Source organism: Pongo pygmaeus, chromosome 18, assembly GCF_028885625.2.
Source record: "Pongo pygmaeus isolate AG05252 chromosome 18, NHGRI_mPonPyg2-v2.0_pri, whole genome shotgun sequence".
NCBI classification, from domain to species: Eukaryota; Metazoa; Chordata; class Mammalia; order Primates; family Hominidae; genus Pongo; species Pongo pygmaeus.
In genome coordinates, this window is record NC_072391.2 from 9,370,770 (window position 1) to 9,392,280 (window position 21,511).

At 42.3% G+C, this 21,511-nt stretch overlaps 1 protein-coding gene across 50 annotated transcripts in view; it reads left to right on the forward strand.

Moving 5' to 3' along the window:
* RBFOX1 (RNA binding fox-1 homolog 1) overlaps positions 1-21,511 on the forward strand; it is a 2,494,239-nt gene that overhangs the window by 2,416,330 nt on the left and 56,398 nt on the right. For all 50 annotated transcript variants that reach the window (XM_063655277.1, XM_063655281.1, XM_063655270.1 and 47 more), the window contains one exon: positions 18,142-18,274. In XM_063655277.1, the coding sequence (XP_063511347.1) occupies positions 18,142-18,274 (133 nt within the window). The remainder of the gene's footprint in view (positions 1-18,141; positions 18,275-21,511) is intronic.

Consider the following 21,511-nt stretch of genomic DNA (forward strand, 5'->3'; position numbering starts at 1 on the left):
TTCAACCATTCTCTATCCATAATCATTCAAGCCACTTCTTTTTACTTTTTATTTATTTATTTATTTATTTTTTGAGATGGAGTCTTACTCTGTCGCCCAGGCTGCAGTGCAGTGGCGTGATCTTGGCTCACTGCAAACTCCACATCCTGGGTTCACGCCATTCTCCTGTCTCAGCCTCCTGAGTAGCTGGGACTGCAGGCGCCCGCCACCATGCCCGGCTAATTTCTTTGAGTTTTTAGTAGAGACAGGGATTGCCGTGTTAGCCAGGATGGTCTCAATCTCCTGACCTCGTGATCCGCCTGCCTTGGCCTCCCAAAGTGCTGGGATTGCAGGTGTGAGCCACTGCACCTGGCCCAAGCTACTTCTTTTTATATTCCCTCCACAAGGCGATAGTAAAAACATTTGCAAATACCCTTAGGTACAATTACATCCATTTCTACACTTAACATTCCCAAACATGGAACTGTTGGTTCCCTTCCAGCATTCTTGCCAGCGCTGCCATGTTTTGCTCTATTTTGCAAACTGCATAGTGAAAAATAACATCTCAATTTGTTTTAGTTTGTATCTGCCTTTCTCCTATTAATGATCATCATGTTTCACATTTTTCATTTAGACTTTACCTTTTTGAATTTCCAGTATACATCTTCCCGTTTTAGTTTTTTCTCATTTTATTGTCAATTCACATGTGAGTGACACTTGTTCACTAGGAGGATAACCTATGAATAGTTTAGATGTTACAAATGTATTTCCTATTTTGACGATTGATGTTGCTCACATTCCACCATACATTTTTAATTACATAGGCAAATGTGTCTGTCTTTTCTAATCATTTTTAGACATCATTTTGGATTACAAAATCCCTGTCAAGAGCAAGTTTTGTTTTGCACCGTATTAGTCAGGTTGGGCTGCTATAACAAAATACCATAGACTGGGAGGCTTAAGCCACAGACATTCATTTTCTCAAAGTTCTGGAGGCTGGAAGTCCAAGATCAGGGTGCCAAGAAAGTTGGGTTCTGGCAAGGGCTTTCTTCTTGGCTTACAGATGGCCACCTTCTCCCATGTTTTCACAAGACAGAGACAGAGACAGAGAGAGACGGGGGCGGGGGGAATAGAGCACTCTTTGGTGTCTCTTCATATAAGGGCATGAATCTTATGAAGGGCCCACCCTCAGGACCTCATCTAAACCTAATTACCTCTCAAAAGCCCCATTTCCAAATACTATCACATTGGGGGTTACGGCTTCCACATATGAATTTGGGTGGAGAGGACATAATTCAGTCCATAGCAAGCCCCTTGATACAGCAATGTCAGTTTTATTTGTCAAGGGCTAGAAAAGCATTTTCCAGAAGAAATTTCTTTATTGTTCCATATGCTTATCAATGCCAATGAGTGTGTTTTCCACAGTTCCATGAAAGCCAGAGTTGAACAGTAGATCCACATCAGGACAAATTCTAAAGTTAATGGAAGATTAATTATTGTTTCCCCTGCAATTTTCACCCTGATACTGCTCCCTCCTCAAAAAAAAAAAAAAAAAGAAAAAAAAAGAAAAGAAAAGAAAAATATCATGGGCAAATGCTTGGGAACCTGAATGTTATCAAAATGCAAAATCAATTCCTCATTTATTCACTTCTGTGAAACTCAAGGGCAAGTGGTAGGGGCATAGTTTTAATTGATATATTGATTACAGATTTTAAGGAAGTAATTGTGTGGAATTCATAAAACAATGATTTAAGTGGCAGAAACATACATAAATCAGGCCTGTACTATTTTACTTTTAGGTAATTGATAGAAATTCCATGGGTTCCTGTAATTAAAGTAAGGACCCAAATTAATTTACAGCTTCCTTTGTCTTCTGCACAATACAGAAAATGTCGGTGGGCTGGACTCAGTTAATAGGAAGTACACATACAGGTCATTGTGTTACTGACACATTGGCGTAAAGAATTGTGTCTTCTTTTTCCCTCACTTGCCAGTAACTGACAGCTTCTTGCTTTCCTCCTAGATATTTTTCTAGTATTTTATGGCGGGGGTGCTTAAAAATAACTAGCTCCGGGACTAGCGTAAGCAAGTGACGTGCTCACTTCAAAGATTAAAGGGGTACCCAAATTCCTCATAAATAGCATTTTAAAGCAATATTTTTAAAAATCTAAAGTAACAGAAAAAGATGCATGATTAACAGAATATCAAGACAGAATAAGTTTTATTCATTTTTCCTTTTGGGGCCTTAAGATCCCATTTGGCTTAGTCCAGCACTATTTAAATTTTGATAGTCTGCTCATCGTGGATTTAAAAAATAATTTGGGTGTTAAAAGATTGCATTAAAACATGATTTATCTTCGTTACAGAGTTTTTTGGTGTTTCCTCCCTTCCACCCCCTACTTAAGTTCTGCAACTACAGTGAATGCCTGTTGACCTAGTTCCAGCCCTGAAATCATGATGATATCCACAATCATAAGTAATGGTTATTGGGCACTCACTATATGTTAGGCATTGTGCTAAGCCCTTCCCATTAGCTTTCTTAAGAAGAAACTATAGGACAGGCATGATTAATTATGCTACCTTTTTCTCAGGAGGAAATTTAGGATTGGGGGCATTAAGAAGCTTGTCCGAGATCACCCAGCTAGATCAGCTTTGAACCAAGCCTGTTTAAATCCCAAGCCTTCTTCTTCACTACTCTCTAAACTTTCCCCCAGAGGCTGGAAACAGGATGGAGTCCAAGAAATGGCTGAGAAGGGAGTGGTCATGCGGAACCTCTCAGCAGCTGTCCAGCATCTCTATTTGGGCCAAGGTTGTGCTCTGTCCTCCCCATCCCATTATGTTTGAAGAGGCAGTTTTTCCCTCTTTGAGATGTCTGGCCAGGGCTTAGCAAAATTATTCTTTAAAAGGCTGGATATTATTAATATTTTCAGCTTTACAGTCCATGTGGCCTCTGTTGCAGCGACTCAACTCTTGTTATAGCTTGAAAATAGCCATAGACTACTGTACATATAGCCATAGACTTCTGGGTTGAAACATGAATGAATAGGCGTGACTGTGTTACAATAAAACTTTATTTACAAAAACGGTCTGTAGGCCAGATTGGGCCCAAGCACCGTAGTTTACCAACCTCTGGGTTGATCTCAACCGCTGGGTGATCTCGGACAAGCTTCTTAATGCCCCAATCCTAATTCTCACTTAAAAGGGCAGAACATGGTAGCTGGCTGCTTGGGGGTGGAAATAAGAAGGAAAATTCTTTTAAGTGTGCACCGTCATGTACTTTTTGCATTTTGGACCATTTTATCACATTTTAAATGATGTAAAGTAGTACATAAAAATAGGTACCCTTCTGGTACCTATTAAGATCAAGATACAAATTGATCTTGATTTAAATGACACAAAATGATCTTGACTTAAATTTGATCAAGATACAAGGAATTGGTTGTTAGTTTTGCTTGCACAATGAACAAATCTGGTTTCAGAGGCTTAATTCTGTTGCCATTAGTCTAAGACCTGCCCCAGTTTCCTTGGGCAAAATGTGAAGACTCCATTGTCTTACCCAGGATCTTCTGTCTGAAGTGTTTCCATTTCCATCCCCACACTTTCAACAATGCTGGCTCTAAAAGATCCTCTGGGCTGGACCCTTCCAGTCAGGGAATCAGACATTCCCTCTCTTTTGCTATGGTTCAGCATTATGGTGGCAGCATACCTGTGTCCTCTTTGTCATTTTCTCGGAGATAATTCCTTCTAGTTTTCAGTCCTTTGATTGGAGAGGGGGTTGAAAGGCGTTACTTCATTCAACCAATCTTTATTGAAGTTTTTTCTACATGCCAGGTGCGATTCTACTTCCTGCAAATATGCTATGAAGATACTCTCAAGTTGGCTTCTATTATACCTATATTCTTGGGGGGACACATAATAGACAAATATATATAATGCTACGGTTTCAGAATTTCAAGCGCAGTGCTCCTAGGGATATTTGGGAAGTAACACCCAACAGGAGACTTATTCACTGTTAGCACTGCCATTGGGGCGCTTCTCAGTAGGTGAATTAACTGTCCCTATTTTCACCATTATTCAACACTGTAGACAGGTGTCCTTTGCTACTGAGACCCTATTTGCTTCACCAAACCCATGGATTGAGGTGTTTTGAGACACCTACTAGGTGCCATGCTCTCCTTGCCACCTCAATCATAGCACATATCTATTTCTGAACAATAGTTGCCCACAGCATTGCAGAATTATCCAGCTACCACCCACCCACCAATGGTGAACTCCAGAAATCATTCTTTCTCCATTACTGAAGCACCGTCTCTGCTTATCTCCATCTGCTCAACTTTTCCCATGACCCAGCACATTTGATTAACAGATGATTTTTAAGAGGCTTTTACTAGCTCTGATATTAATGTAGTTATTCCACCTGGATCACAGACCTCAGAGTAGGTTCATTTGTATTTTTAATCCCTGCAACCACTACCCCCAACTTCTTCATCCGTGTGTTGTTTCTTTGGCTGTCATAATCATAACCCACTTTGTTGTTTGTCCTTTTTAACCAATTCCAAGAAAAAATTAAAACCACTAGTTGCACCTCTCACCCCCAGTTGTTTAAAGGGAAAGTTCTGCAAAGAGGCAGCCACATTTCAGGCAGCTGCTATGCAGCTCTCTGTTGTTGCTTTGGTTATTAATCTCAATGCAGAATGGTGACTTTCATCTTTTTCAGATGGGTGTCTTCCTTCTGCAAAAGGCCACCAATTGCAAAAACTACCATCCCGTGGTGTGCCCCCTAACATCTTATTTGTCTTGATATTTCTTTCACAGAAATACATATGACAGATAAGGAGTCACTAGAGGATGCGTTTGCTTTGTGTCAGACAGATATTAAAACAATAAACTATGCTGCCCTGGGATTCCAGTGCATACACAGCCAGAGAACAAGGCTGAGATGAGATGTTTTGGAAAGGCAGTGAGGCAATTGTTCTGGGGGAATTCCCTGGAAACCCCAAGTCCTGTGATAGCATTGACAGAAAGTGTTTTTTAATGCTTACATTTTCTTAAGAGGATCATCTGGCTAGTGCAGCTCCTGCCTTTAACTCCTTGACAAAACTCACCCTCATCCAGCCTCATCAGTGGCAAGAGAAATCCTTCAATAGTTTGAGAGGCTTATTTTGAGAGTTTTTTTTTAAGCACTTATCTGCCCTTTATTTGCTTCCCCAAACTAAAGTGGATTTAAATTTGAAAAAAAGGAATGCATTTTACATTCAGAGTTCTAAGCAGGTAAGTTGCAGGGGCCAACGGCAAGATCTTGCTTGGTTCTTGGAATGTAAAAGAGGACAGTGTGATGCAACGGAGCAGGTGCACATTCCCCAAGGGCCCCAGCCTTATAAGTTGAGTCAAGCTCTCTCTGGGTCTACAGAGCTGGGAATGAACAGCTTAGGAAGGGAGAGGCTGAATCCAAGGGCGCTCGTAATTCAAGAGCTGGAGCAATCATTCTTTCATCAAATACCAGACTTCTTGGATAGAAACGTGTCCAACCATAGAGGTGGCTGCTTCTTCTTCCCTTGCCTTATTTCTTTTCTAAAATAAATCTCAGTGCAAAGACCATGAGGAGCAGCTCAGGTTGCCTCTCATCGAAGGGAAAAAGAGCCTGGTGTAATTCATCTAAATCCGGTAATGTAAACACGTGCTTCAAACACCATTTTCTTAAATCATGTTTTTATATAAAAGAACTGTCATGCCAAAAGCTATTTATCCCTACTGGAGAACTTGGGAGCATTGTTAAGAAAATGCAATTTCAGAACCAAATACCACACCACATGTTTTAGATTTATCTCCTTGAGTTTTGTTTGTATGCAACATAGGCTTTTGATGCCTAATTGCTTTTCATATGAAAGCAAACAGAAAGGCACAACCATCTATGGGTATCTATTATCCCTACCCTTACTATTTGCTACAGGAATCTCAAACATTTCCAAAAGATCATTTTTCTTTTTTCTGGCAAGTCCTAATTCCCACTAGTGGTTTTACAACATTTTTCTTGAGCTACAGAGTGATTTAGTGAAAAGAGCTGCATTCAGGAAAGTCTGGGAGTAAACTATCACGGTAGACTAGTGCTGTGACCTTGGCCAAGTCTCCTCGCCATGTAAATAGCCATGACTATCTATCTACCCATGAGCACTAAATGAGATTGTTGTGCAGCGTCTTTCAGGCTGCTTGAGGCGTTACGGCTTCTCAAATGCTACTCTTTCTTTTTCTGGCTCAGAATCCACCTTCTCCAGGATTTTTTAAAGTCCACCAAACCAGATGTGATGGTATACTTTTATAGTCCTAGCTACTGGAAGGGCTGAGGTGGGAGGATGACTTGAGCCCAGGGGTTTGAGGTTGCAGTGAGCCATGACCACGCCACTGCACTCTAGCCTGGGGGAGACCTTGTCTCAAAACAATAAAGTTCACCAAAGAAGCTGCTTTGGATGGTTTATATTAGTGGACCATTCCTGAATGGTAGTTCCTCAGTCTGTTCTATATGGGTGTTTTGGAGGCTCTGGCTCAGATATCAGGCAGATGATCCCTAGGCTCAGACAGTACCCTGTCCTCCAGGTTGGCTTTGGGCATTGATCAAAGGATCAGGACTCTTTTTTTTAAGTCTGAAAGCTGATGCTCAAAATCAGATGGCCTCAGCACTGACACACAGATCAGCTATCCCCACAGCGATGGCTGGGAGTGAAATGAACAATGCATGTGCGTCGTGTATCCATCTTGTGAGCCACTGTCAGACCCCTCTGAAGGCTTCGTGTTCAGGAGCTGGGTCAGCCCAAGAGAACCTTGGGAAATCCAGCCCAGCATAAGGAAGCTAATTTATCTCACTTGCCCTGTTTCCTACCTGGAGAGGCAATTCACCGAGCTTGCTGTTTCAGCCAGCTGTTAGATAGAACATGAATGATTTAACAATTGAAACTTTAGTATGTATATGCACTGGATAAAGTAATTATATAAATTATTTGGTTTTTTTTTTCCGTGGTTTCCTGGGAAACAACAACATGGTTATCAGTACAGATTTTGTTAAACTAATAGATGATGACGAACAGCTACATCCAAATTAAAATAAACCTCAGCTCTTCAGGGCTTTGTCTCCTCCTTCAAAGGACAAAAAGCACCTTTGCAAATGCCTTTTGCAGTTCTGCCAAGTTAAACACTCCAAGATTGAGACTCATTCTCATTTTGCCGAATGTTACAAAAATCCTGCCCAGGGGGGAAATTGTCAATACCTGTGAGTAGGCAAATCACAAGTACCTCTTCTGCACAGTAAAAGCATATCACTACACATTTAGCAGCCATGACATTCGCCACTTGTCTGTTGGATTAATCTAGCCATTTATAACCTGTGAGGAAAGATACAACAGCTAACTTTGGGAGGTAAGCAGGAACAGCACGGCAATTAGTTACCACCAATTCTACTGCCTTGGCTCAGAGACACAAAGACCTTACATGATCAAAGAATATTCATGTGCGTGAATGGTGTGTGTGTCTTTTGCTGTTGCTTTAATTTGTTAAGTTAGGGAAACTTTCTCCTTTGGGAACACCAGACTCGTTGCTCAGAGTAAATCCCAGTGTGCTCATTGCATGTAATTTTATTTTCCTAGATGACTATTTTTATTTCCGCAAAAAGGAGACTTATTTCAGAAACCCAAGTTGTAAAGTGATATTTGATAACATATTAAAAAAGCAATTACATATAGAAAAACGTGCAATAGCCCAAAATGTTATGAAGGTTTCTTAGGCAGATCTTCCAAGGCTTTGAAATAAGTTTCTCATTCCAGTCTTCCAAATTAGAAATTTCTAGCTGAATTTAGTCGTAAGGAGCTCATTATTGTGACAGTAATCAGGTTTGTGTTCAACTGCAGCCTTTACTCACACTGTACTAGTGCAAACCTGCTCACTATCTACAGAATCTGCATTCCCAATATTTTTGGGTTGAACACCACCTCCCCCTCACATCAAGATGTGGAGGTAAACCCTAGCGGCAAAGGGAAACAGCCTGCCTTTGAACTCTTATCAGGAACATAAATCAGTGGTGATCCCTATGGCCGGCATCCAATTAGCAGAAAAGGAACAGGGCCTTTCCAGGTGTCTTGAAATCTCAGAACATAAGTATCTAACAGAAGAAATGGCGGGCACACACACAGACCCTCTAATGTCTCCCCCATCCCCCAACAAGAAGCATATTGAGAGCTCTGGGAGACCGTCAGCAGATTCCCCTGCAAATTAACCCAGTCCATGATGAATTGGGGCTGGCTCTGTCTCAGATGTGGTACGGATATAGGGAGATGATGTAGCAGCTTGTACAGGCAATAGGAGGGAATCCAAACTGAGAGGCTCTAAGAAGCAGAGAGAGAGTAGAAGTAGAAAGCTTTTCCCCGAGCCTGACTGGGGTTGCCTTTATGTTGCATGATGGATAAGATCATAGGCTTTGGTGTCAGGCTGCCTTGGTTCAAACCCCTGGGTGAGTATCTGAGCTGCTCTATACCTCCATCTCCACCCCAGGAAAGTGAAGATAGCAACAATCGTGGTTCACATGGTTTTGTGAGGCGTTAGTGGGTTAATCTCCAGGTCTGGCAATTAGCAAGTGCTAGTAAATCCTAGCTGTTATCATCATGCAATTGAATTTTCTCCACCTGATAATGGAGCCTCAGAGTTTGGAATTTTGCCAGCTGCAATCACATCGTTCCTTGAATTACTCCAGTTATCACTGCCTGGGTTTTTAAACAAGGGAGGTTCAGGATCCCTTATCACTAACTCCATCACCAACCCAGAGTTTCTCTAGGAATTTGCATCCCTCACAGGCAGCTCCTTAGCCACTCTCACCCATTTGAGGATTGCCACCCATTTTCTTTTGTAACTGAAGGACTGTGGCATTCTTAGTTCATCACACACTGTAGTCAATACACATATCAATGATCACCTTGTGCTTGGTCATCTTCTAGATGTTGGAGACACAGTAGGGACCAACATAGAGTCCTCAGGACATCCCTATAGAGAGATGTATAAGGAAGTTGAAATCAAGTCAGGTGATAAGAAACTAATAAGAAGGAAAAAACAACAACAACAGGATAATATGATGGTAACTGGTAACAATTGTGGGGGTCAGGAGATGTGAAATTAGATAAAGAGATAAAGCCTTTGGAGGGAGCCATGTTGGAACTGAGAACTGAATTTGGGAGTCAAGTTCACTGTTAGAGACTGGACAAAGGAGAGAGAATCTGCCAAAAGCCACTGAAATACAGCCAAGTGAGGCTGGAGGAAAAAGGGTCATTTTAGCCTCTTACAATGTTATTCCCGAAGTCTAGCTGAAGTCGAGATTTAGATCAATACATTCAGCTTGGACAATCAGGCCAGTACATTGTCACCATCTTTTTTTTTCCTTTTCAAAAATGTGCATTTCTCTCCAAGTTCACATTCTTGCCAATTCCTTCGACACATCCCAATCAGACCTGTAACAGCCTAGAAACTTCTGGCTAATTTGGATTTGACTAAAACTTTTGTACCATGACGTTATGTAAAGAGATTCAATTATGGTGCGCAGTGTTTTGTGAGTAACTACCGCCCATAAAAAGTTAATTAATCAGGGCTGTGTCAATTTCCTCGTGCCATGTCAATTTGCTGCAAGGTAATTAATCACTAATCACCCACCCAGCAGCAGGCTGAGGGACAATCCACGAGTCATTTATTGTCTTTCCCCAAATAAATGGCACGCGCAGCCAGGAAGAAACACATCTTGCCTTTCATAATATTTTTATCGACACTTTTGCATGTTGTAATAGACTGCAGCAACAAGCAGCTGCAGTTCAATGGAATATGAATATTAAAGAAACAAATGAGCGGAGATTTATAGGACATTGCGTTTCTGTAATGTCAGTGTTGAGATTAAACCAAGCAAATGAACAGTGAAAAATTACTCTTCCATGTGGAGAATGGTGATTAGACTTGTACATTAATTAGAAATTTTTGTTTTCCTATTCAATGCATTTCAAATGAGGATGTCCTAGAAGAAACTGTTTGTCCAAAATGTAGATTTATTCACTTCTAAACAGCAGTATTTAATATCAACATGCATTTCATACTGAAACAAGGGTCAATCCCAAATGTGTGTTTCAGGGATAAATGTATGTGTATATGAGAACTGGAGATTTGAGAAATTAAGTGGCCGTTTTGGTCTTTCTATCAGTGACTGAAAGGATGGAACCTTTCTCCCCCACCCACCACTCCCCCCCCCGCCCTTTTTTTTTTGCCAAACTCTGGAAGTACCAGATTTTTTTAAAAACTGAAGAACCTTTCCATTTTTGTTTAGAGCTAGAACTTCATAAGCGCCATCATGTTAAAATTTTCATTTAAGGCCATTTAAAGAGAGTGACCTAGTTGTGTGTAAAATCCTGTATTATAAACCAATTTCATGTACTTTTGAGATTCGTTCTGAAAAAGGAGAAAACATATTTTGCCATTTGGAAAAAATGAGGTTTTTTGACTCTTCATTGTGATGTTCATTGCACGATGCCCTGCCTCGGAAATTGCTGCTCTATGAGCTAGGGCTGGTGGTTTATTTCGCCTCAGTATGTTACCTATTACGCCACTTCTTAATTTATGGTCCAGCACATGGAATGGGAGTTCCCCCAAGGGGAATCCTACAAAACCATCAACCTGCTGTTGAAAGCACATCTGCACCCCCAGAATTGTGTAAGCGAATATTTCCTACCATAAATTACCCACAGAACAATTTCACCCCAAATTTGCATGAATCTCTCTCCATCTTAAAACCTTCCAAGGATGGGGTAATGTGTCATTATGGAGCAAAGGGAGAGGAGGAGCGGGACAAAGAGAGCCCCCCTCATCCATTCGGATGCCCACCTTTTCCAGGGCATCTGGCAATCTCATGCAAATTCAAACTAGCGCACAAATGCAAAGAATAATTGCCCATTAAAGCGGTTGTATATTTTTATGGCTTTGATGCAGAATCCGCCCCCCTGTCGGGTTTTGCATCTGCTACTCTTCCATCTCTCCCAGAGCTCTAAAATTTTAATATGCAGTTTATAACCCTCAAGTATTTTCCACTGGTTTTTTGTTTCTTCTCTTGGGATTTCCTGGCTGGTGAGATGATCTCATTTGTGTTTCTTTTCAAAGGTAAGCACCATGTTCGTAAAAGAGGGAGAGAAGACACACTCTTCACTGTAAATACATTGAGTGCAGGGCTCATTGGAGGTGGGAGGTGGGGGCTTTGTTTTTGAGGGGGAGACAGGCAGTTAGCAGTTGACACTTTAGTAAATGGCCCATTTGGCCGGTGGATACACCCACACGTCTTCCTTTTTAAAATGTTGATTTGCCGTGATACTTGAGCACCACCACAGCGTGCCTCTTGTTACATCCCTAAAGCTTCCATTTCATCGAGTTCCATGGGACAGAACTTCTTATTCCCAAGAACTGAGATGGTTACTCTACTAACCTCCCCCAAAATATGCTCTGTATATAAATCTAGCTGAAGGGTGAGAGTGGGTGGTCTGGAAATGCTTATGTGTCAACAAGATGCTCAATTGGTATTTTCTCTGAAAGCTCTTGCCCTGTTTTGAGAGAAATTCATTTTTAGCTTATGAGCTGAATCCAATTTGTGTTGTAGTGATACCAGATTTTTCTCTTTGATTCATGTTGGATAAGGCTTCAGAAGGAATCTCTTCAGTATAATGAACCTATGGGTTTTCTTGTTTCCCTCATGCCAAAAACTAAGGATTTATACTATATCCACAAATCAACCTGCATCCTTTCCATTGTTCCTTATTGATGGTCTGCTTACATGTGAGTTAACTTGAAATTGAACTAGGAAAAAAAAAAAAAAAGCAAACTTCCAGTGTTGGGGTTTAGAAATGACCATTGTTTGGTGTCTTTTTCCCCTAACATTTTTTTTTTTTAATTAACAAAGAGGCATTTACAAATACTGGATAGGGCGATGTTTGACTTTTAACATTGATTTAAACATTTTATTTCACAGTCTAGAAATGGAGAGAACGTTGTGAGTTTCCACTGGGCATTTTGCATTGACTTTATTAAATAGTCATTCATTGCCCACTTACTGGATCTAGACTTCTAAACTAGGGTATTTGGCATGTCTGGATCCAGACATCTAAACTAGGATAGATGACATAACTCTCACTCAACAAGATATAAGTGCCATACCTCAAAGTAAACATGTGAGAGGTTCGCTTTCTATGTGGTCAAAAAACAGTTTTAGTCTTGTTTATTTTGTGTCTGAATCATCTGTCCAGGTAATTATCTTAAATATACATTTTACCATGTTCCAGAATCCTACAGACCACCACACCTGTAGGCAAATAATAAAAGCATCCATTCTTCCACGCTGTGCTGGGTTTTTTAAAGGAAGTGTGGCAAACAGTTGTGTGTGTGCATGTGTGTATTTTGCCCTTGAAATGGATTATTTGTGTTAGTGGCATGCGAAGAAGCCATGTTGTCCCTAAACCAACAATTGAGGAAAATATTATTATTATTATTATTATTATTTTTGAGACTGAGTCTTGGTCTGTCACCCAGGCTGGAGTGCAGTGGCATGATTTCTGCTCACTGCAACCTCCACCTCTCCTGGGTTCAAGCGATTCTCCCGCCTCAGCTTCCCGAGTAGCTGGGACTACAGATGCATGCCACCACACCCAGCTAATTTTTGTATTTTTAGTAGAGATGGGGTTTCATCATGTTTGCCAGGATGATCTTGATCTCTTGACCTTGTGATCTGCCCACCTTGGCCTCCCAAAGTGTTGGGATTACAGGTGTGAGCCACTGTGCCTGACCAGGAAAATTCTTCTAATAAAGGTGGGAAGAAACACAGAAGGCACAGCTACAAATCAGAAGAGTTTGGAATTATCAAGATTGTTGTTTTCTGTTGTTTCTGGTTGCACACAATTATTTTATTCAGGGACTATTGTTGCTGGGTTGTCAGAGAGCATTGTCTGGGGCTATATGGAAGGGAGAGATGTGATGAAGACCTTTTAATAGGTGTTACCTGTCTGGGGCCAAAACTGGAGTCCTGCTTTTCCCCTGAACAAGAAACAATTTTAAATCCTGATAGTGTGCTGCCATCGAGGAGAATTTAAATGAATTGAGGGCACTGATAATTCCAAGTGCAACAAACTTGGTCCAAGCAGCCTCCCCTTGCTTGATTGAAATCATACTCATTCAAAATCTGGTTACTTTTTCCGAGACAATGAAACACGTACAAGGGTAGAAGTGGAAATTATCTTTCTAGGGATTGTGACTAAGTTTCAGCTGTGTTACAGGAAAGGGGTTCCTATCCAGACCCCAAGAGAGGATTCTTGGATCTTGTGCAAAAAAGAATTCAGGGCGAGTCCACAGTGCAAAGCAAAAGCAAGCTTATAAAGAAAGTAAAATGCGGAAAGTGCAGCTACTCCATGGACAGTAGGATGTTCCCAAAAGTAAAAGGAGGAGCATGTCCACCCCTAGGTATAGTACTTGTTTATATAGGATAAAAAATAATAAGATCATGGGGGAAATGTGCTCTGCTACAAGGGTTTGTGGTAAAGGATTAATTTTCTCAATTATTATATTTTGCAAGAATCAATATTATCTTTAAAGCAAATTTAGGAATCCTTCTGTTCGCAAGATATTGGGATATCAGGACACTGCTAAAGTCTGGGTCTGTTTAGTAAACATAATCAATCTGTTTCCTTAACCGCAAACATCCAGAGGCCAGGAATACCTAACTTTCTGGGAATATAGTCCAGCAGGTCTTGGCCTCATTCTTCCTAGCCCTCACTTAAGATGGAGTCGCTCCGGTTTGAACACCTCTAATGGTTGTGTTGCTTGCGTGCTGTTTATCTGCAAATTCTGGGCAGGTCACTTTGTATACAGCACAGTGTTATAGAAGGTGGACAGTGAAGAGGTGGTGGCTGTACTCTCCCAGAAGGAAGACAAACATTGGTTAACCACTGACAGGGTGTCCAGGCACAGTATTAGGTACCTGATACCTGCTTGGTACCAGTTACTCATCCTAATTGATGAGCAGAACATGGAGAATCAACATCCTTAGGCAGCTTGCATGCACGCACCAGTAAGCGTCCTTCTCCTTCATTTCTGTGACTCAAGCTAATGATTTTTACATGAACCAGGGGAGGAACAGGGCAGCCCTCTTTAGAAAAAAATTCCAAGATGATTGAAAGGAAGGATTGTAATGAAGGCAGGAATTAATAAAGAAATGAAGGGAGAGGAGAGGAAGAAGAGGGAGAGGAAGAAGAGGGAGGGGAGAAAGGAAAAGGAGGAGAGAAGGACAGGAAGGAGGGAAGACAAAAGGAAGAAAGAGGGAGGGAAGGACAGCAGGGAGGGAAGGCAAAAGGAAGGAAGAAAAAGGGAGGGGAGAAGGAATAAAAAAGAAAGGAGCAAGTATAAGAAGGAAGGAAAGAATGTAAGAAAGAAAGGAATGTGATCGATGAGCATTTTTCTAACTAGAGATTTCACGAAAGGGCCCCTTGGCCAGCCCTAGATAAACAAGAGATCACTGAAAATACCATCTACCCAGGACACTTGAATCCTCCAGCCCTTTCTCCATGAAGCCTCTGGCCCAAAGCATGACCTGTGGAACTCTTTTTTTTTTTTTTTTTTTTTTTTTTGCCAAGGGTACCTGGCCTTCCAGGAAGGCACTATTTAAGCCAGGAATTGATTTTCAGTCCTTTATGTGTTCTTTTCACCAAATAAGAAGTCCCCCAATGTGCCCTGCTTGGGAGAACCCAAAGAACCTCCTAGGAGGACTTGTAAATATCCTGCATCAGGAAATCCATTTTCTCCCTGTAACAAAGAGGGTACAAAATGGAATCCTGGCTCCACGCTCTTAACAGCACGTGCTCCCCTCTCTCTCTCTTGCCAAGCTTCTGTTTCATGTTATATCTCAACATCTAAATCCTCCAAGAATTATTGTAAAAGCTGCTCGTGGCTGAGAGGGAGCTTGTCTGGCTCACTCGGCTCCATAGCCAGTGATAATGAATGGGTCAGCATAATTACCATGTTTCCTCACACAGGCAACCAGCTGCTCTGCCAGATTGTGAATTTTTCATTTTCTTTATTTCAAAATCCAGGGTGTTCCTCTGAAAACTTAATAGTTGAACTGTGGCAAGAAGATTTGGAGTCAAAGCCATTCCCACTCATTTTCTCCCCAGTCCTGAAGCAAGTGTCTCATCTCTCATTACTTCTGGGCTTTTATGATATTAGGATTTACTCGTGTTCCCCATTAAGACCCCACACCTCTCTGCAGTTTCAAGCATACCAGTTGCCACACGATCCAGGAAACTCAGGTGCTAGGAGCTGGCAAAAAAAGTTAAATAAAATGGCGTGATCTGTCTTTAGCAAGAATAAAAAAGTTAAAAATAACCTTTATGGTCCTCTCAGATACAAATAGAAAGACGGAATCATTCTGGGTTCTACAATCTTCGTATTTTATCCGCGTTGTGATAGAAAGATGCGGTAGAATCCATAGAATAGGGTGGCTGTGGGACCTTTAAGAACACACAGAATTCCAGATAATGGCCAGTTGGTCTTCACTTTGGTCAGGTTTGGGGGTTTTATTTGGGCCCTTATAATTGCAAGAGTAATTTGGAATGGCTTCTGTGGCAAACCCCACCCGCTCCCTTCACCCACCATGTAGGTACAAACATACCCTATCTATGGGTGTAATTGTAATTCTTGGAGTTCTAAGTGCAGTACATGGTCACCCCGTCCAACCTCCTTGGTAGCAGCCAGGGCCTCCAGTGAGGCTTCTCATGCACATTTTTTCCTTCCAATTCTTTTGCCTTTTGCTCCTTCTGCAACCCTCACCTGGGTCCATGCATCAGTGTGTGTGGTAAAAGACTCTGAATAATGGGGAGACACAAGGTGGAACGCTTCTACTCCTGAGGCTGATAGTGGGAAGGGAAAAAGCTCTTCTTGGCAGTTGGATAGAGGGTGGAGACAACTTTAACATGAAATAAACTACAACCCCTGCCCCGTGAGAGGTCTGCTCTTCTGCAGAAAGCCTGGAAAAGGAGTTGGTTGTGCTGGGTTAACTAAGAGCGCTTCCTTCATGGTGGGCCTTTTGAGCCTTTCCTGTGGCTCTCCTGGGACAGGGACTTCCCAAATGCGTTTTTTCAGAAAAGCATTCTCTGTGGACACAGTTTGGGAAACAATGCCTGCTGCTTAGTGAGATGGGACAAGCGTAGTGAGTATGGGGAGAGCACTGGGAGGGTTAGAGAAGCGAACTGAGCTTGAAGGAAAAGTGGTTTGCTGACTCTGTGGGCCCTGGTGAGTTACGATTTGCATGAGGAGGGAGGAAGGACATCCCAGGTAGAGGAAACAGTGTTGGTTATCAGGGGACTTGGGTAACCATCAGGCATCCTCTGTGGACACAGTTTGGGAAACTTGCCTGCTACTTAGTGAGATGGGACAAGCGTGGTCAGTATGGTCGGAGCACTGGGAGAGTCAGAGAAGCCAACTGAACTTAAAGGCAAAAGTGGTTTCCTGGCCCCATGGGCCCTGATGAGTTAGGATTTGCATGAAAGGGGAGGAAGGGAATCCCAGAGAGAGGAAACAGCAATAGTTATCAGGGGGCTGGGGTAATCATCAGGCTTAATTCCCCTTCCTAACTCCTCCTCACCTCCTCATCTTGCTCAGAGAATTCTACCCAAGGGAAGATATCCCTTCCCACCTTCTTCTTCTTATTTGAGTCAGGGTCTTGCTCTGTCACTCAGGCTGGAGTGCAGTGGTGCCATCTCGGCTCACTGCAACCTCCACCTCCCAGGTTCAAGCAATTCTCCTGCCTCAGCCTCCCAAGTAGCTGGAATTACAGGCATGCGCCACCACGCCTGACCAATTTTTGTATTTTTAGTAGAGATGGGGTTTCACCATATTGTCCAGGCTGGTCTCGAACTCCTGACCTCGTGATCCACCTGCCTCAGCCTCCCAAAGTGCTGGGATTACAGGCATGAGCCACCGTGCCCAGCCCCCCACATTCTCTTTTTAAGGGTCCGGGTCCCAGACTTCTCTCATATTTGTAATCGTGGTGGTTGCCTTTGCCTTTAAATGCTGCACAAGGGTTTAGCAGGCTTATGAGATGTTGGTAATAAGCTGTTTCTCATGGCATGTGTGGTTTGTGCACTCAAACCACATACATATGTCGGTGGGAATACTTCAATTAGAAGTTTTAACAAGTGATATCTGTACATGAAGGAAACTGTGGAAAAATAGGATGGGGGAAAGTTATGAATAAAAACCACTCATGCAGTTCAGCCCCAGAGATTGCTAGTATGTGGAAACTTGTGTATATGTGTATACAAATATGTTCATATCAGCATATGTACATATATGTATATATACATGCACACATTCATACACATGTACACATGCATATTCACATATGTGTATTTTGCATGCAAATACACCTGTACATATATACATAGGTATGTGATTGATAAGACATCACACATCTTGCAATCTGCCCTTTTAAAAATATGTATGTGGGTTGGGTGTGGTTGGTGCATAACTGTAATCTCAGCACTTTGGGAGGTGGAGACAGGAGGACTGCTTGAACCCAGGACTTCAAGGCCAGCCGGGGCAACATAGGGAGATCCACATCTCTACAAAACATTAAAAAATTAGCCAGGCGTGTTAGCACACTGCTATCTATGGTCCCAGCTACTTGGGAGGCTGAGGTAGGAGGATCACTTGAGCCCTGGAAGTCGAGGGTGCAGTGAGCCGTGATTGCACCACTGCACTCCAGCCTGGGGGACAGAGCCAGTCCCTGTCTCAAATAAATTCATTAATTAAATACTCATGCAGTGAGCTTTTCTCCCGTTATTTAGAATTCTTTGCAAATGTTTGTCAGTCACCATATTCTCCTGGGCAAAGGGCCCACTGTGTTAACTACCCATCCTCTCTGGAGTCCCACCCAGGCCACCGTGCTGCTCTCTGCTTTTTAACCTCCTGACTCCGGGAAGCAGGCGGGGGTCCTGCTGGGGCCCTGTTCAGGGACAAGTGTTCCCGGGGCAGTTCCCTCCACAGCAGGGTGTGCATCTGACAGCCTATGCTCTCTCTCTCTCTCTCTCTCTCTCTCTCTCTCTCTCCTCTCTTGCTCCGCAGTGCCAGGCTTCCCGTATCCAGCAGCCACCGCCGCGGCCGCCTACCGAGGGGCGCACCTGCGAGGCCGCGGTCGCACCGTGTACAACACCTTCAGGGCCGCGGCGCCCCCGCCCCCGATCCCGGCCTACGGCGGGTAAGTGGGGCAGCCTCCTGGGTGGGCCTCCCTGCACCAGCCCTCCCTCCCCAGAGGCACGGAGCTATTTGCGAGCGCATGATGGTCTTGATTCCCCCTCCGCCACCCCCAGAACCGCCCCCAGCATGCAGCCCAGCGCGCACCTGCAGTGGAGCACCTTGCTAAGAGTATTGAAAAATGAGTGTAATTTGTCCTGTCATGGTTGGTGCCTTTAAGCATTCTACATGTCACATGTTGTTATGTAAATTCTCTTTGAGACTGAATGCTGGAGAACAGAGAAATGGTTACAGCCAAAGATGTATTTCTGATGATTGCAAACATCTGGTTATTAAGGAGGTTGGACCACATTTGCTCCTTGAATTCCTCCGCAGAAAGACGTGAGGTTTTCATACATAAAAATCACTGGGCTGGTCTTGCTCCCCTCCCCAGGGATATCTTGGTTCACGAACCTTTGCCTGCAAAGAGAAAATTAGGTGTTGAGTCACATGCAAACATACAAGAATTAATGAAATTGGACTTAAGATGCGTTGTAGTTGCATTTTCCAAAATGGCATTTGCCTTCCTTTCTCCTCTGTGGGGACAATGCAAATTAGTTTGTTTCCCATTGCCAATTTGGTCCTTCTGTGCATAGACTTTGATATTGCCAGGCGAATGTCAAGGAATGGTGTGAATGCTCAGTAAAAGAAAAAAAAATGATACTGGTGTGTTTGGTGGCAGTCTTGAAATGCTAGTCCCTCTGTCCTTCTTTTAAGGCTCCTCCTAGAATATTCTTGCACCTCTGCAGTCAGGGAGAAAGGGATGCCTCCAAGGCAGTGGCCCTAGACCAGGGGACATTTGCAAGGTCTAGAGACATTTTTGGTTTTCACAACAGGAATGGAGAGATGCTATGTCCTCTATTGGGTGGAGTCTAGGGATGTTGTTTGACAGCCCCAAACAAGAAAGAATTCTCAGGCTCAAAGTCAGTCATGCTGCAGCTGAGAAACCCTGCTCTATGTTAAATTCAGCAATCCCCACAAAGTCTGGCACGAGGCTTCCCTGGCCAGTGACTGACTGGGTTTCTGGCATGTAGAAGAAAATATGGCTGCATTTAAGACTGTGTGAAAAGGGTTAAATGCCCTTTTTATAGCTCTGTTGCTTGTAAATCTTTCAGAAAATCTACATTAGCCTAGGTCATCTATTATACTCATGACAAAAGGAAACACTTTTTTTCATTACGTATTCATTCTAAACCACAGCATTTGAAATGTTTCAAAAATAAACGCAATAAAGTTAAGGGTAAAAAGAAACGAGAGTAGGTAAAACCATCAGAGAAGGGAAAATTAAGGAAAAGTAGTAAGACAATGTCCATCAAATTTCTTGTGTAGTCATTAGAATTGGGTCAACTTTGAGCTTCTTGGACAAAACAAGAGCTCTCTCTATACATACACATATTTTAACTGAAAAGACGGTGGATAGTAACAAACCAAGAATGAACTGGCTATAAATTCTCCCTAATGCCTATCAAATGTATTTGCATGTCTTAAGCCTTTTATGTGACCATGTAATATAAGGAATTGTTGATAGTATAATTTTTATCTCTGGTATCACAGCAATGAGCCCATTTTATGGATCCAGAAATGTAAAAATAAAGATTTGTTATTCCCAAGATCATGTACTGAGTTATGAAGGAAAAAGAAAATCCCAAGTTACCTTTGGGCTCATATAATTACTAAAGCAAGATTCGTACGCTATAAATGCAAAATTGCACTTACACCACGTTCGTTTGAAAATTGTTCTCAGTACATGGCAGTTGAAGTGTTTTGGTATATCTACCATCAGTATCTCACTACTATGTTAAACAGCAAAAGAAATAATAGAGGAAAATTATATGGCTTATCCTCACATGAACAATTTATAAACATCTCAGAATAACACACCTGCTGTAAAATCAAAATTAGCTAACTTATAATGAACATGCTCTTTGCTGTGAATAACCACGCATAACTAATTAATGCCATGTTTCACCAGGGAGAGACACAGGCATTTCCAAATGATGAAACAATGTGTTTGTAACTACTTGGGATGAAAATTAATTTTAATATTCCAGCAATATCTGTGATCAGTTTGGTTATAGTGGTGGATTATGCCTCCTTGCTGATAACAGTATGGCTGGAATTCTAAAGCCCTACTTGGAAGCAAGATCAAATTCTCAGCAGAGAAGTAGGAACCCCAGCAGGACTAAGATTGCAAGCATTCATGTCTGCAATAATCTATTAGAGCAAGGTACTGGTCAAAAAGAAGGAAATTCATCTGGTTGCCTGGGTGTTTCACTGGATTACAAACTTACGGGAATGAATTGGCACGGAATGAAAAACTTTGAGCCCACCATCTTAAAGGTTTCCTTTTCCTCTGGAATAAACAGATTAGGCTGCAGGAGATGGCAAGGGATGGTTCCTTTTGGAAAGGAAGAGAGCAGAGTGGGACACAGGGCAGGAGTTGGCTAGAAGCGTTTCCCTGTGTTCACGGAAAGCAAGTAGCAAAGAGGTTGGAAATACTTGTTTTCAGAAAGTAACATCATCAGGATTCAGGTGGTCCAGAGAGTGGATTTCCTGTAGCCTTTTATCTCTAAAGTCCTTTGGAGGAAAACTTCTAAGATTTGACTGATGTCTTTACCCCAGCCCAGTTCAGCTCACCCTATGACCCTATGACTCACACCTGTCGTGTTTTAGGCACTATTGTGTGCTAAAGAGACAAATGGCACCTTGAGAGGTATTTCTTCTGGTTGGGGCAGGGGGTGACATACAAGCCGACAATTTCAATAAATGTGATAAGTGATACAAGAGGGTATTGTGTGAACACCGGGGAAAGGTCCTTAGCCCAGGTTGGGTGTTTACAGAAGACATCCCAGAAGAGAAGAAATATGGGATATATGTAAGTCCACACATTTCCTAAATTGCCACAGTGAAATCTTATCCTGTGACCCCTCCTCCACCTACACCCCCAGCAATCTCCATCTTTTCTAAGAGGTCGCCTAACAAACTACATTTAAAAATTTGTTTCCACTGTCACCAATTGATGGCATATCTACCAACCTAAATCGTTCTTCCTGAAGTATCCAATATGAATCTATATTGTTACTAAAATACCAGTCAAAAAGGTGTCCTAGGTCCATGCATGGCTTCCACATTTTTTTCCTCCTGGGAGATTGAAGAAAATATCCTTTAGGATCTCCATGGCTACCTTTGTGGAAACTTGTGT